Source organism: Dipodomys spectabilis, unplaced genomic scaffold (genome assembly GCF_019054845.1).
Source record: "Dipodomys spectabilis isolate Male_0828 unplaced genomic scaffold, ASM1905484v1 ptg000004l, whole genome shotgun sequence".
NCBI lineage: Eukaryota > Metazoa > Chordata > Mammalia > Rodentia > Heteromyidae > Dipodomys > Dipodomys spectabilis.
In genome coordinates, this window is record NW_024870681.1 from 3,974,461 (window position 1) to 3,991,132 (window position 16,672).

General features: G+C 43.2%; 1 protein-coding gene across 1 annotated transcript in view; it reads right to left on the reverse strand.

The window, feature by feature from the left end:
- Positions 1–16,672, reverse strand: part of Crlf3 (cytokine receptor like factor 3) — a 41,026-nt gene that overhangs the window by 2,674 nt on the left and 21,680 nt on the right. Inside the window, exons 3-6 of the mRNA XM_042692305.1 lie at positions 12,623–12,710; positions 10,738–10,915; positions 10,272–10,494; positions 8,954–9,086 (exon numbers count right to left, since the gene is read on the reverse strand). Of these exons, the coding sequence (XP_042548239.1) occupies positions 8,954–9,086; positions 10,272–10,494; positions 10,738–10,915; positions 12,623–12,710 (622 nt within the window). The remainder of the gene's footprint in view (positions 1–8,953; positions 9,087–10,271; positions 10,495–10,737; positions 10,916–12,622; positions 12,711–16,672) is intronic.

The window sequence follows — 16,672 nt, forward strand, 5'->3', positions numbered from 1 at the left end:
CATTTTATAGCTAAGGAAACTAAGTTATAGAAGCAAACAGCAAGATGAACAACCCTGACTCTGATCATCTAGTTGGTGACGGGTGGACTATGAAGTCTACATTCATAGCTATGAAACACATTCTTTTTTTTTTTTTGGGTCCAGTCATGGGGCCTGAACTCTGGGCCTGGGCGCTGTCCCTCAGCTCTTCAGCTCAAGGCTAGCGCTCTACCACTTGAGCCACAGCGCCACTTCTGGCTTTTTGCTTTTTGCTTATGTGGTGCTGAGGAATCGAACCCAGGGCCTCATGCATGCAAGGCAAGCACTCTACCACTGAGCCACCTTCCCAGCCCTATGAAATACATTTTTATGTTCTGGAGTTAGACACAGAATATTTGTCTTACTTGTCATTATAATAGTTATGACTATTACTGCCATCAACTAAACCTTCAATGAGAGTTTGCAAGGATTTTCACTGTTTATCAAGTAATTATACTATTTAAGAATAGATAGTATAGCCTGGTGCTGGTGGCTCACACCTAGAATCCTAGCTACTCAGAAGGCTGAGATCTAAGGATTGCAGTTCAAAGCTAGTGCAGGCAGGAAAGAAGTGGCACTGTGACTCAAGTGGTAGAGCGTTTGCTTTGAGCTGAAAAGTGCGGGGACAGCGCCCAGGCCCAGAGTTCAAGACCCACAGCCAACCAAAAAAAAAAACAAAAAAATTCAGCTCATGCCTTTAAATCTTAGCTACCCAGGAATCTGAAATCTAAAGATTGCAATTCAAAGCCATCTCAGGTTGCAAAGTCCATGAGCCTCTTATCTCCAACTAACCAGCAGAAAACTGACTGTGGCTCAAAGTGCTAGAGCACTAGCCTTGAGCAGAAAGAGTTTAGGGATAGAGCCTAAGCCCTAAGTTCAAGCACCATGACTGATAAAAACAAAAACAAAAAAAATTCAACTCAAAGCAGATCAAAGACTTACATGTAAGATCTGAAAGCATAAAATTCCTAGAAGAAAATAGAGAAACTGGGGCTGGGAAGGTGGCTCAGTGGTAGAGCGCTTGCCTTGCATGCCTGAGGCCCTGGGTTTGATTCCTCAGCACCACCTAAGCAAAAAGGAAAAAGGCGAAAGTGGCGCTGTGGCTCAAGTGGTAGAGTGCTAGCCTTGAGCTGAAGAGCTGAGGGACACCGCCCAGGCCCAGAGTGCAGGCCCCAGGACTGGCAAAAAAAAAAAAAGGGTCAGGTGCCAGTGGCTCACGCCTGTAATCCTAGCTACTCAGGACGCTGAAATCTGAGGATCTCGGTCAAAGCCAGCCCAGGCAGGAAAGTCTGTGTGACTCTTATCTCCAATAAACCACTAGAAAACAGAAGTGGCGCTGTGGCTCAAGTGGTACAGTGCTTGCCTTTACCTGAAGGGTTCAGGGTCAGCACCCAGGCCCAGAGTGAAAGCACTACAACTAACAACAAAAAGAAAAGGGACTTGAAAAAGGACATTTGCTAAAGAATATATACACATTCCCAACAAGCTAAAGGGCAAATAATGAAAATATACTCAAAATAGTAGAAGGGCACCAGTGGTTCACACCTGTAAACCTAGGTTCGAAGCCAGCCCAGGCAGGAATGTCCATGAGACTCTTCTCCAATAAACCACCAAAAAGCCAGACATAGAGCTGTGGCTCAAATGGTAGAATGCTAGCGTTGAGCACAAAGGCTCAAGGATACTGTCCAGACCCTGAGTTCAAGCCCTTAGTTCAAGCCCAAAACATAAACACAAAAAATAGTATCACCTCACATCTTTATAGAAAAAAACCAAAACCAAAAACAACTTAGTGAGAATGTAGAAAACACAGAAACTCTGTGTATTGTTGTAAAATGGTACAACTACTGTAGAAAGCAATGGCATGGAATTACAACAAGATCCAGCCATCCCCAAAAGACTTCAGTCCTGAAGTCAGGATCTGATAAAGACACTTTCACTTCCACATTCGCTGCAAATTACAAAAGCGAGGAGCTGGTAACAATCTAAACCCCTACTATAGATGACTGGAAAAAGAAATGTGGCACCTGGCTGGGAAGGTGGCTCAGTGGTAGAGGGCTCGCCTTGCATGCATGAGGCCCTGGGTTTGATTCTTCAGTACCATATAAGCAGAAAAAGCCGGAAGCGGTGCTGTGGCTCAAGTGGTAGAGCACTAGCCTTGAGCTGAAGAGCTCAGGGATAGTGCCTAGGCCCACAGTTCAGGCCCCACAACTGACAAAAAAAAAAAAGAAAGAAAGAAATGTGGTGCCCACTGCTGGTGACTCACATCTATAATACTGGCTGCTCAGTATGCTGGGACTTGGAAAAGCACCATCCAAAGCCAGGCTAGGCAAGAAAAAACAACAACAAAAACAAATAGACTCTGTCTATTTGACAGTAGCTTATGCCTATAATCCTAGCTATTCAGGAGGCTGAGATCTGTTGATCATGGTTTGAAACCAGCTAGGGCAGGAAAGTCTGTGAGACTCTTTTATCTCCAATAAACTACTCAGAAAAAGCCGGAAGTAGTGCTGTGGCTCAAGTGGTAGAGCATTAGCCTTGAGCACAGAGAAGGGACAGAGCCCAGACCCTAAGTTCAAGACCCAGAACCAACCAGCAAAAAAAAATAAAACCAGGGTGGATAATGTATTGAGATGAAGAAGAAGATGACATGGAAGAAGAAATACAGAGTTTGTCCTAAAGAATGTATAACTATTCTTGAATTTACTCTGACAATACCTTGTCCCTGAGCACCACCCTGATTCAATACTTGCTGTTCTTGAGCCTCTTTATGCTCAAGACCAGCACTCTACCACTTGAGACAGCACCACTTCTGGCTTTTCTGAATAGTTTATTAGAGAAAAAGTGTCTCAGGGACTTTCTTGCCCTGGCTGGCTTCAAATCGCAAACCTCAGATCTCAGCCTCCTGAGTAGCTAGGATTCCAAATATGAGCCACTGGAGATGGCTTTTTGTAATTTTTCAACTCCTCAGTCTTTTTTTTGTAGGTTGTTGGGCTTGAACTCAGGCCCTAGGCACTGTCCCTGAACTCTTTTGCTCAAGGCTAGTGCTCTACCACTTTGAGCCACAGCTCCGCTTACAGTTTTTTGTCATTGTTGTAGGGCTTGAACCTTGAGCCTGGTGCTGTCCCTGAGCTCTTCAGCTCAAGGCGAGTGCTCTACCACTTGAACCACAGCACCAATTCTGGTTTTCTGGTAGTTAACTGGAGATAAGAGTCTCATGGACTTTGCTGCCTGAGCTGGCTTTGAACCGTGATCCTCAGATCACTGTCTTCTGAGTAGCTAGGACTAAAAGGCTTGAGCCACTGGTACTTGGCATCCACTTATAGTTTTTGAGTGGTTAATTGGAGATAAGTGGTAGAGTGCTTGCCTCACATGCATGAGGGCTTGGGTTCAATTCCTCAGCACCACATAAACAAAAAAAAATCAGAAGTTGTGCTGTGGTAGAGCACTACCCTTGAGATGAATAGCTGAGGGACAGCATCTAGGCCCAGAGTTCAAGTCCCAGGACAGGCCAAAAAAAAAAAAAAAGTTTCTGGGGAAGTTTCTTTTTCTTTTTTTGTCGGTCGTGGGGCTTGAACTCTGGGCCTGAGAGCTATCCCTCAGCTCTTCAGCTAAAGGCTAGCGCTCTACCACTTGAGCCACAGTGCCACGTCCTCTGGGGAATTTTCTGAGGGGGACTTTTCTGACTGGGCTAGCTTTTTTTTTTTTTCTTTTTTGGCCAGTCTTGGGGCTTGAACTGCAATCCTCAGAGGAGCCACTAATGCCTGCAACTCCTTAATTTTTAGTTTAGTTTGATTTGCTCCACCTAAAGTGTCTTTTTCAGCTTCAAATGAGATAATGGCTTCACTAATCTTGCATCAAGAACATCCTTCCCTACCTCTTTGTTCCACTGCAGCCTGGCTGTGGGTTTTTTGTTTTTTTTTTCTTGTTTTTACTGGTAATGGGTGTGAACTGAGGGCCTTGTGCTTGTTCAGCTGGTGCTCTACCACTTCAATCACATTCTAGCCTAGCCTGGCTGTTTTTATACTAATTAATAAACTTCTTATTTGACATTGAGCTGATGGTTCTGCTTTTTTCTTTCCTTCCACTTTCTTTCTTTTCCTCTTCCCTTCCTCCCTCCCAGTTTTCTTTCTTTCTGAGAGACAAAGTTTCACTATGCACTCCCAGGCTGGCCTCAAACTATGGATTTTCCTGCCTCCAAGTCATAGGATTATAGGTGAGCATAACCACACCCAGCTAAAGCAGGGTTTTTAGCTTCTTTTATATTTGTGGTATGGGGGGTCAAATCTACTCCCTTGTATATGCTAAACAAGGACTCTACATTGAGTCACATCTTTACCCCTTGACTTTTTTGACACACAGTCTTGCTAAAGGAATCAGGCTGGTCTCAAACTTAAAATTGTCCTGTCTCCATTCCTAAATTCTGGATTAATAGACCTGTAACATCATGCCTGGCTTTGGCCTTTTCTTTCTTAACTTTTGCATTACCTGGCTGGGAAGGCAGCTCAGTGGTAGAGTACTTGCCTTGCATGCATGAGGCCCTGGGTTTGATTTCTCAGCACAACATAGGCAGAAAAAGCCAGAAGTGGCACTGTGGCTCAAGTGGTAGAGTGCTAGCCTTGAGCTGAAGAGCTGAGGGACAGCGCCCAGGACCACAACCAACAAAATAATAATAATAATAATAAAATTGTATTACCTAAAGTACCCATTGCATGGATAAAAATCAATGAAATGTTTAGCCTCATTCAAAGAGAAAAGACTGAAGTTCATCAGAAAAATTGCCTTATATTTTGGCAAAGTAATTTTAAAGCAGAATACAGAGGGAGAAAACTTTAAGAAATATTCCTTGACTAGGAAGAGGACACAGAAACTGAGGAAACAGGGGAAAACAAACAAAAGCTTGATCCATCAGCTGCACTGGACATTGATGGAAACGAACTAAGCAACTCAAGAGCAGCGATGGGAGGGAGAGAACGAAAGGGAAAGTGGGAACAGCTGACACTGAGCAAAAGGAAAGAAATGTACATATACCCGATGTGGAAGAAATAGCTGTATTGTCAAGGCTCATAGAATTCACAAACTGTATAGACCATGATAATGCCAATTTGCCTTGTGAAGGTTAGAATGTGTTTGTGACTTTAACTAAGTACCACTATCTCACAATACTATGAAATATGTGGAATTTATGTAATCAGTTAATCTCAATAAAATTATTTAAAAAAAAGAAATATTCTTTGGAAGGAATATTCATTACGTGTGAACACCTGCCTGCAAGTATTAACAAATAAACAAAAAGCTAAGGTGTAGAATCCTAATGTACTTCACCAAGCAGCTGGCTGATCTTATACAAGGCTATAATGAACACTGTAGGGAAAATGTTTCTGCCTGATATTCCCCAAGAGTGTAATAGAGCCAAGTGTCAATCTGGAAGGCCTACTCCTTCTTTCTCTTGCGAGGGTCACAGAAGCCAAATATGAAACTCCAGCTAATCTACAACTTTCCTGGGACTGTGCAATGTCTTTTATGATATCATACAGAGGCACTGACAGGATTTCAAAGACAGTAGTTAAAAACAATTATTATCTAAAAAGCATTGTACTCATGATATGGGATGTAGCTCAGTGGCAAAGCACTTGTCAAGCAAGTACAATTTCCTGAATTGGATCCTCAGTACCAAAAAGACAAAAAAAAAAAAAAAAAAGCAGCTAAAAAAGCCCAAACAAAGAATTGCACTCATTACCTGACTTATGAAGTGGTAACCTCATTATATAATACCTTAATAATAACACTAAAATTATACTTAAAAATTAACTTCTGGGGCTGGGGATGTGGCTTAGTGGTAGAGTGCTTGCCTAGCATGCATGAAGCCCTGGGTTTGATTCTTCAGTAGAACCACATAAACAGAAAAAAAGGGAAATGGCGCTGTGGCTCAAGTGGTAGACTTGAACAAAAAGAAGCTCAGGGACAGTATCCAGGCCCTGAGTCCAAGCCCCAGGACTGGCAAAATAAATAGATAAATAAAAAATTAACTTCTGCCAGGTACAGGTGGTTCACACCTGTAATCTTAGCTACATAAGAGGCTGAGATCTGAGGATTGAAGCTAGCCTGAGCAGAAAAGCCTGCAAGACTCCAATGAACTACCAAACAGCAAGATCAGAACTATGGCTAAGGGATAAAGTGCTAGCCTTGAGCAAAAAAGCTCAGGGCCAGGGTCCTGTCCCTGAGTTCAATCCCTAGGACCAGCACAAAACAAAGGAAAAAGGGGGGAGGGCAATAAAATTTTACTAGAAAGTAAGACCAGGAAAAGTTAGAAGCAAAGAAAGAGAGAAAGGAACGTTCAGAAAGAAATCAAGGAGATAAAATAAAAGGGAGTTGCCAAGAGATGCAGACAAGGACTGTTAAGATCCAGTTTGGAGGCTGAGAATGTGGCTTAGTGGCTGAGTGTTTGCCCAGAATGCAAGAAGCCCTGGGTTAGATTCTTCAGCACCACATAAACAGAAAGAGCCAGAAGTGGCACTGTGGTTCATGTTGTACAATGCTAGCCCTGAGCAGAAGAAGCTCAGGGACAGTGCTCAAGCCCCAGGAATGAGGGGTTAAAAAAAAAATGCATTAGACTTATAAACTAATTTGCTGAATGGTAACCCCTTTTTACAAGTACTGAAAGAATACGAATTTACACACACACACACACACACACACACACACACACACACACACACACACACACACACACACACACACACACACACACACACACACACACACACACACACACACACACACACACACACACACACACACAGAGCTAGGAGCACAAATTTTCTGGCTTTAGCTGCTATAAGCCTTCCAGAAACTTCAGCAAACACAAAATGGCTAAGCAAAGTAGTACTTACAGAGTATAGTCATCCTTCCAAGTACCCTTAAAGCAACTAAATAAAGTTTATCTTTATTCAGGTGGGCCTACCTGCCCTTCCCACCCCCATCTTCTCACTTAACTGCTTCTGCCTTTAAAAGGAAGAAAATAATTTCATTCCATGCTCATGGGGGAAAAAAATGACAAAAATGCAAAGTGTAGCTAAGAATACTGAGATCAACTGAGTTTCAGTTAGCTGCTCTGCCAAGTGGGCCAGTCAAACTTCTTCAAAGGCAGAAGAGCAAATAGTTCACTAAGGCTCCCAGTGTCAGGCTACAGCCAGCAATGGTTAAGCTGTGGACTGAAATCAATCCATGTCCCTTCCCAGGAGATTCCTTAATGACAGTATTGTTTAAGCAAGAGACACAGACATATTTTTCTGGTTAAGTCATTAAAAAAAAAAAATAACAGGAGGCCGGGCGCTGGTGGCTCAGGCCTGTAATCCTAGCTACTCAGGAGGCTGAGATCTGAGGATCGCGGTTCAAAGCCAGCCCAGGCAGGAGAGACCGTGAGACTCCTATCTCCAATAAACCACCAGAAAACCGGAAGTGGCGCTGTAGCTCAAGTGGTAGAGCGCTCGCCTTGAGCTGAAGAGCTGAGGGACAGCGCCCAGGTCCAGAGTTCAAGCCCCACGGCCGACCAAAAATTAAAAAAAAAAAAAATAACACGAGGGGGCTGGGCCCCGGTGGTTCACACCTGTAATCCTAGCTACTAAGGAGGCTGAGATCTGAGAATCATGGTTCAAAGCCAGCCTAGGCAGAAAAGTCTGTGAGATTCTCTTATCTCCAATTAACTACCAGAAAACTCCAAGTGGCACTTGGCTCAAGTGGTAGAGTGCTCACCTTAAGGTACAGTGCCCAGGCCCAGAGTTCAAGCCCCACAAGGAACCAAAACCAAAACAAAGAAACCCCACAAAGGGTGAGGTGAGATATACAAAGTGAGACAGAGCACAAATTAATGTGGTCTGACAATTGTAAACGATTCAATGCTTGCCTGCTTTTCACTATGCTCTGCTGATAGAATTTTGCTGAGTGTTTATCCCAAGTTCTTGCTCTTCTTAGTCTCTTGTTAGAGGAGGCACGGAGAATATCTGAAAGTTTTATTCAAGCTAATATTGTTGTTTTCCTCTAGCCAGTGGTCCATCCTGGGGCTTGAACTCAGGACCTGGGTATTGTTCCTTAATTCTTTTGCTCAAGGCTAGCACTTTATCACTTTAGCTTCAAGCACCACCTGCAGCTTTCTATTGGTAAACTACAGATAGGAATCTCAGACTTTCCTGCAGGGACTGGCTTCAAATTGAAGATTCTCAGATCTCAGCATCCTGAGTACCTAGGATTACAGGTGTGAGCCCCTAGCCCCCAGCTTTGAGAGCTTGCTCAAGGGTAGATCTCTGCCACATGAGCCACAGCTCTGCTTCTGTGCTTGGGGCTTTTTTGGCCTTAATTGGAATATCACAGACTTCCTTGCCTGGGTTGGCTTCAAATCACCATCCTCAGATCTCAGCCTCCTGAGAGGCCTCCTGATCTCAGGTGTGAGCCTAATTATGAAATCATCTTTTTTTTTTTAATGATATAATCTTTTTACCTCAATTTATCAAGAGAGAAAGAGAGCTAAACATACTGAGTACAAGTGCTTTCTATACATCATCTTAATTCATCTTCAAATAGCATTATGAAAACTGATATACATAGAACTTCCCAAAGTAACACTGTTTGTAAAGGATGGAATGAACTTAGGACATTTTATTTTATTATTTATTTTTTGTCGGTCATGGGGTTTGAACTCTGGCCTGGGTGCTGTCCCTCAGATTTTCAGCTAAAGGCTAGCACTCTATCACTTGAGCCACATTGCCACTTTCGGTTTTCTGGTGGTTTGGAGATAAGAGTTTCACCGCTTTTGCTGCCCAGACTCCTGATCTCAGCCTCCTAAGTAGCTAGGATTATAGGGGTGAGCCACCGGCACCTGGCATAGGACATTTTAAATCTAGCTTCTGCATTCTTTACACACATGGCTAAATCCACTTGCCTGAATGTCAAGGTCTGCCCACAGAAGTAGGTTGGAGCGTTTGAGTACAGAACACCAGACGATTCTGAATCATTCCGGAGGGCTATATTTCTTCGACTGCTCAGACTGTACCCCTCAAAGCCAGCTGTCCACTCTTTTTAAAAGCAAATATATTCAACATTATTAGAATCTTTTCAGTGATAACTTCAACACAGACACATTAAATAGAATGGAGAAGTGAAAGTGACTATCATAGATGTTAGCCCTGTCTATGTTTAACAAAACAGAATATTCAGTAACAGGGTCCCATAGTTTGTCCCACAAATTACAAAAACTATTTAGTATATTAGCACGTAATTCTAGAATGGAAAATCAAACAACTATTACCTCCCAGCTAATAAAATCATGGTTCAAATTTGTCTGAACTAGAGTGGAGCATGCTACATATGCACAAGGCCCTGGGTTCAAATCCCCATACCACATTAAAATAAATAATTAATATGTAGCCAGGTGTGTGGCAGATATCTTAGTTTCAGCTAACTAAGAAGCTGAAACAGGAATAAACTGAAGGAGAGAGACTAATTTTAAACATTAAAACTTTTAAGTAGGGCTGGGAAGGTGGCTCAGTGATAGAGTGCTTGCCTTGCACGCCTAAGGCCCTGGGTTTGATTCCTTAGCACCACATAAACAGAAACAAAAAAGCCAGAAGTGGCACTGTGGCTCAAGTGGTAGAGTGCTAGCCTTGGGCTGAAGAGCTGAGGGACAGTGCCCAGGCCCAAAGTTCAAGCCCCATGACCAACAAAAAAACAAACAAAAATGCTTTTACGTAAACTCCTCTAGCCACATTATTGAGGGTTTGGAAAAAAAATCAGTGTCCTATGCAGTATTTTCAATCTTAGTTTTATGTTATGCTAAGAATCTATCTAGCATTAGTTGTTATTTTTGCAAGTACTGGGGTTTGAACTCAGGGCTTGGGCACTGTCCCTGAGCTTCTTTTGCTCAAGGCTAGTGTTCTACCACTTGAGCCACAGCACCACTTCTGACTTTTTCTGTTGATGTGGTACTGAGGAATCGAACCCAGGGCTTCATGCATGCTAGGCAAGCACTCAACCTTTAAGCCACATTCCCAGTCCCTCTAGCATTAGTTTTGAACTCTAAAGTTAAGAACTGATGAAGACCAAATTTACATGAAGTAGTTAGAAAGAAACATGATTCATATTCTTTTCACCAGTTCAAGACTTACCCTGAAGAATAAACTGATCAACCTGCTACTTGTAGCACAGAATATAAATATTGCTAAACATAAGTAAGCTCCATCAATGGGAAGAGAACAGCATACCGTGTGGCACCAGTGTGGAATGGCCTATCTGGGGGACGCTCCAAGGACTCCACTCTTGCCGGCCATCTCCACGGGCACAGACTCTGAACTGGTAATCGACATTGGGGTCTATGTGCAATACTATGAATTCAGTTTCAGAACCTACATAGACATCTTCAAAATGATTTGAAGTGCATTTACGAAACTGGAGCCTGTAATCTTGGGCTGTAAAGTCATCATCCACCTAAAAAGAAAGGTTTTCTGTTAAGTAAAAACTAGAGAACAAGTGGAAACATTCTGGACCAACCACATAGGCCCATGAACTGAATATGGGCTATACTAGATAGAGAAGACCAAAAGAAACACACCATTACTACTTTCCTTCTATTTTTTGTGGTTGGTATTAGCCTTGGCTTACACAGCTGGGGCTCTATCATTTCAGCCATACCTCCATCTACTTCTACTTCTGCAATTCTGAATTACATACCTTACACCACCGTACTATGATGCCTCCAGGTTTTTCTATTAGTTCTTCTATCTGTACTGGTGGGCGAGATGCTACTGTTCCATGCTTAAAAATGTGGTCTTTCACTATGTTAAGAATTGAGTCATCCAACTGAGCAGATAAACATGGCACATCAACCAGTAAAGGCACTTCTGGTAAGCTGAGGAAACAAAGCACATGTATTTATGAGACTTTTAACTCAAAGAGTTGAAAACATACTTTAGGTTAGTTACATGTTAGAAGGATCCTGAATTCCCCCAGAAAAGAGTATGGGGGGTTAATCTTTATGTTATATATATATAATCTTTTTTTTTTTTTTTGGTTGGTTGTGGGGCTTGAACTCTGGGCTTGGGCACTGTCCCTGCGCTCTTCAGCTCAAGGTGAGCACTCTACCCCTTGAGCTACAGTGCCACTTCTGGTTTTCTAGGGGTTTTTATTGGAGATAAGAGTCTCACAGAGGGGGCTGGGAAGGTGGCTCAGTGGTAGAGCGCTTGCCTTGCATCCATGAGGCCCTGGGTTTGACTCCCCAGCACCACATAAGCAAAATAAAAAAGCCGGAAGTGGTGCTGTGGCTCAAGTGGTAGAGCGCTAGCCTTGATCTGAAAGCTGAGGGACAGCGCCCAAAAAAGAAATGTACTCCTTATCTTGACCATGTAATTGTAATCCCTCTATACGGTATTTTCACAATTAAAAAAAAAAAAGGCTCACAGATTTTCCTGTCCTCGCTGGCTTTGAACCATGCATGACCTCAGATCTCAACCTCCTGAGTAGCTAGGATTACAGGCATGAGCCACTGGCACCTGGCTAATTATTATTATTATTTTTTATTTATTTTATTTTTTGGGTCCGGTTGTGGGGCCTGAACTCTGGGCCTGGGCACTGTCCCTCAGCTCTATCCAGCTCAAGGCTAGCGCTCTACCACTTGAGCCACAGCGCCACTTCCGGCTTTTTCCTTTTTGCTTATATGGTACTGAGGAATCGAACCCAGAGCCTCATGCATCCAAGGCAAGCGCTCTACCACTGAGCCACCTTCCCAGCCCCTGGCTAATTATATATAATCTATATGTTATATAGATCATTGGAATTTAGGAATGATAGTGCATGCCTATAATCCTAGCATTCCTGAGGTTCAGACAGGAAGATTACAATCTCAAGGCCAGCCTGGAGCCTAGACTATATGAAAAAATCCTGTCTCCACATTCCTCTAATACATTGGAGCTGAAAAAGATCTGTAATAACACTGCCAAAGATTATAATCACAACTATTTCACAGCGATACCCAAGGGTAAAAACTTGAAAAAATAAGCTGGGATCCGGTGGCTCACGCCTGTAATCCTAGCTACTCAGGAGGCTGAGATCTGAGGATCACTGTTCAAAGCCAGTCCGGACAGGATGCAACTTTTTTTTTTTGGTCGGTCGTGGGGCTTGAACTCTGGGCTTGGGCGCTGTCCTTCAGCTCTCCAGCTCAAGGCAAGCACTCTACCGCTTGAGCCACAGTGCCACTTCTGGCTTTCTGATGGTTTATTGGAGATAAGAGTCTCACGGATTTTCCTGCCCAGGCTGGCTTTGAACTGTGATCCTCAGATCTCAGCCTCCTGAGTAGCTAGGATTACAGGCGAGACCTACAGGTGCCCGGCTCAAGGATGAAGCTCTTATCTCCAATAAACCACTTGAAAACCCGAAGTGGTGCTGTGGCTCATGCGGTAGAGCGCTTGCCTTGAGCTGCAGAGCTGAGGGACAGGTCCAGAGTTCACGTCCATGACCGACCAAAAAAAAAATTTGAAAAAATATATTCCTTTCATCTTGGGAAAAAAAGGAGACATTATTGAAACACTTAAACCTATGTCCCAAGGACAAACTCTTTTACCTGTCCAACTGGATGTGGGAAGCCTTTTTGGCAAAGCTCCACAGTTTTTCATTCTGTTCTTCTATCCCACCAAGAATGGCAATCTCACCTACAACCAAGTGTAAGAAAATGAATACAGTGAAAAATGGCCACACCAGAAAGCAACCAACAAACACAATTTGTGTCTATATGGGTTCCCAGTTCTCTTGTAAATAATTCCTGCTAGAAGTCATGCCACAGGAGGAAAAACTGGGAGAGCAAGGGAAGGGTGACAAAAATAAATGTACTTATCACCTGACTTATGTAACTATAAACCCTTTCTATTTTACCTTTATAATAACAATTTTAAAAAAAGAAGTCATGCCATACTCAAACTTGCAAAAGGCAAAAAAGTAGGAGACTATTTTAGTTTTACACTAGTGGCTCATCTCTATAGTCTTAGTTACTCAGGGGCTAAGACCTGGAGGACTGAGTTTGAAGTCAGCCAGAGAAGTCCATAAGACATTTAACCACCAGGGGGGCTGGGAAGGTGACTCAGTGGTAGAGCGCTTGCCTTGCATGCCTGAGGCCCTGGGTTCGATTCCTCAGCACGACATAAGCAAAAAGAAAAAAGCCGGAAGTGGCACTGTGGCTCAAGTGGTAGAGTGCTAGCCTTGAGCTGAAGAGTTGAGAGACAGCGCCTAGGCCCAGAGTTCAGGCCCCACGACCGGACCCAAAAAAAAAAAAAAAGACATTTAACCACCAAAATGCTGAACTGGAGGCATGGCTCAAGTGGCAGAGAACCAGCTGTAAGCAAGGATAAACACAGAAAAAGAAACTATTAGCAGGAAGCCAGTGGCTCATGCCTGCAATCATTGTTACTGAGGATCTCAGTATCAAGCCAGCCTGGGCAGCAAAGTCCATGATTTTTTTTTTTTTTGTATCAGTCCTTGGGCTGTAACTCAGGACCTGAGGACTGTCCTTGAGCTATTGTGCTCAAGGCTAGTGCTCTACCACTTGAGCTACAGCACTATTTCTGGCTTTTTTGGTAGTTAATTGGAGATAAAGAGTATCACAGGCTTTCCTGCCTGGGATGGCTTCAAATTGTGGGCCTCAACATTTCATCGTGGAGTAACTAGAATTACAGGCATGAGCCACTGAGAGACTCTTATATCTGATTAACCAACAAAAGGCTAGAAGTGAAGCTGTGGCTCAAGTGCCAGCCTTGAGCAAAAATGCTCAGGGACAGCTCCAAGGCCCTGAGTTCAAGCTCCAGAACTGGCACCAAAGCAAAGAAGAGAAGAGAAAAAATAAGAAAAGGAGGCTATTTTATAAAAGCTAGGCTCAAGAAGAAAGGGGTTACAATATACATGGCAGCATTTTTTTTTTTTGTTGTTGGTCGTGGGGCTTGAACTCTGGGCCTGGGTGCTGTCCCTCAGCTCTTCAGCTCAAGGCGAGCGCTCTACCACTTGAGCTACAGCGCCACTTCCGGTTTTCTGGTGGTTTATTGGAGATAGGAGTCTCACGGTCTCTCCTGCCCGGGCTGGCTTTGAACCGCGATCCTCAGATCTCAGCCTCCTGAGTAGCTAGGATTACAGGCGTGAGCCACCAGCGCCCGGCTCATGGCAGCATTTTACCAGAGATAAGAAACGTTGTGTTCCATACAAGCACTCTATTTCCAATAGTCAATTTTCCATAAAGCAGTAGGCTCAGGAATTTTTTTTTTCCATCCCTACTACAGAATCTTTAACTTTAATAGAAACAAAATATTATCCTCATAGGAACAACAGGACACAAGGTCTTAAAAAAACAAATGAATGCCTGGCACTGGTGGCTCATGTCTGTAATCCTAGCTACTCAGGAGGCTAAGATTTAAGGATGAGGATTCAAAGTCAGGCCAGGTAGTGAAGTCTATGAGACCCTTACATCCAAGTAAACTACCATAAAAGCCAGAAGTGGAGTTATGGCTCAAGTGGTAGAGCACTAGTCTTGAGGAAAAAAAAAAAAGTTGAGGGACAGCATCCAGGCCCTGAGTTCAAGTCCTAGGATCAGCCAAAAAAAAAAAAAAGGAAAAAGAAAAAAGGAAAAAGCCAAATGATGTAGTCAGATGTGCCAGAGAAAACATCATACATTAGGTCAGAAATTACTCAACAGGACAATAGGAAATGTAGTACAGAGGGTATGAAAATAAACAACTTCTAAATCCTCCATAGTACTGAAAAACAGTGCCAAAACTCCTTGTTATCTCAATGCACCCTGGAATTACTGAAGTTAGAGCCTATGATTCTCTTCACCCAAAGAAAAACAGGAGCCTGGCACCATTAGCCTGCAATCCTATCTATAGATCTAAGCTACCGGCTTAGATCCACAGGATCATGACTTGAAGCCAGTTAGAAACAGAGAAATCTGAGAAATACCATCTCTAAAATAACAAGCAGGGGCTGGGAAGGTGGCTCAGTGGTAGAGTGCTTGCCTTGCATGCATGAGGCCCTGGGTTCAACTCCTCAGCACCACATAAGCAGAAAAAAAAAGCCGGAAGTGGTGCTATGGCTCAAGTGGTAGCACACTAGTCTTGAGCTGAAGAGCTGAGGGACAGCGCCTAGGCCCAAAGCTTAGGCTCCAAGACTGGACCCCCCCCCCCCAAAAAAAAAAGCAGGGGCTGGAAAAGTGGCTCAGTGGTAGAGTGCTTGCCTTGCATGCATAAGGCCTTGGGTTCGATTCCTCGGCACCACAAAAGCAGAAAAAGCCGAAAGTGGCGCTGTGGCTCCAGTGGTAGAGTGCTAGCCTTGAGCTGAAGAGCTGAGGGACAGCACCCAGACCCAGAGTTCAGACCTCACTACTGACAAAAAAAAAAAAAAAGGCAAAAAGCAGGGCCAGAGATGTGGCTCAAATGGTAGTATACGAGATAAGCAAGCAATTGCCAAGCCAGTGTGAGTCCCTGAGTTCAAACACCAGTATTATCAGAAAGAAAAAAAAATTCTACTCAGAAAAACAGAAACACATTGAATACTGCCTCTAAATGCTCCAAATTCCCTTGGGAAGAAAAGTTAGAAATTAAAAATGTTTTTGAAGTATATAAAAAAAATTCAAGCACCAAGTGCTATAACAAATATGCATTTGCCCCAAAGGATTTATTTTCTAAAATGAAAACAGTCCTTGGATGATGAGTGAACACTCCTGACCTGTGCTGGCCTGTTTCTGAGTTTGTTTCCAAGTCCAAAGCCTCCAGAGGAAGATATTCTGTGGTCTTACTAAAAAGAATTTTCTCAAAGGCACTATTATGGTCAGTGAAAAATAAGAACTTCTCATTGACCATTATAATTACTATGTAAAGTTAACACTGAATTCAAAGGAGATCAAAAGGCAATTAACTTCCAGCTGGAGTGACAGACTTTTGAGCTATCCATACATTTTATCCTATGCCATCCACCAAGCTCATTCTGTGGGATGGATGGAATTTAGTTTCCTTCTTGAGCTCCTTTTCCCTTCAAGTGCTCTTTAAATGTTGGCATACATTGGTGTTCTGCCCTCTGCCACCAGTTCTGCCCATATTATACAGTATCTCTTGATGATTTTACTTACACATGGATTTGGATTAAATGCATATACCACTGTGACTCTGACACCTTCAGGACCCAAAATGAAATGCCTAAGTGTCCCATAAAATCTCTATTCTTCCTTCACCTCCTGTGTCAATAAATAACACCACCATTGACCTCATCACCCAAAACCAAGCTCATTTTCATCATCCAAAATCCTTCTTTTTCCCCTTCATTTTATATCTACATAATCATCCATAACTAATCAATAATTTTATCCCCCCAAAAATTTTTTGGCCAGTTCTGGGGCTTGCACTTTGGGCCTCGGCTCTGTCCCTGAGCTTTTTTTTTTTTTTTTCTGTTGGTTGTGGGGCTTGAACTCTGGGCTTGGGGGCTGTCCTTGTGCTCTTCAGCTCAAGGCTAGTGCTCTCCACTTGAGCCACAGTGCCACTTCCCGTTTTCTAGTGGTTTATTGGAGATAAGAGTCTCATGGACTTTCCTGCCCTGGCTGGCTTTGAACTGCGATCCTCAGATCTCAGCTTCCTGAGCAGCT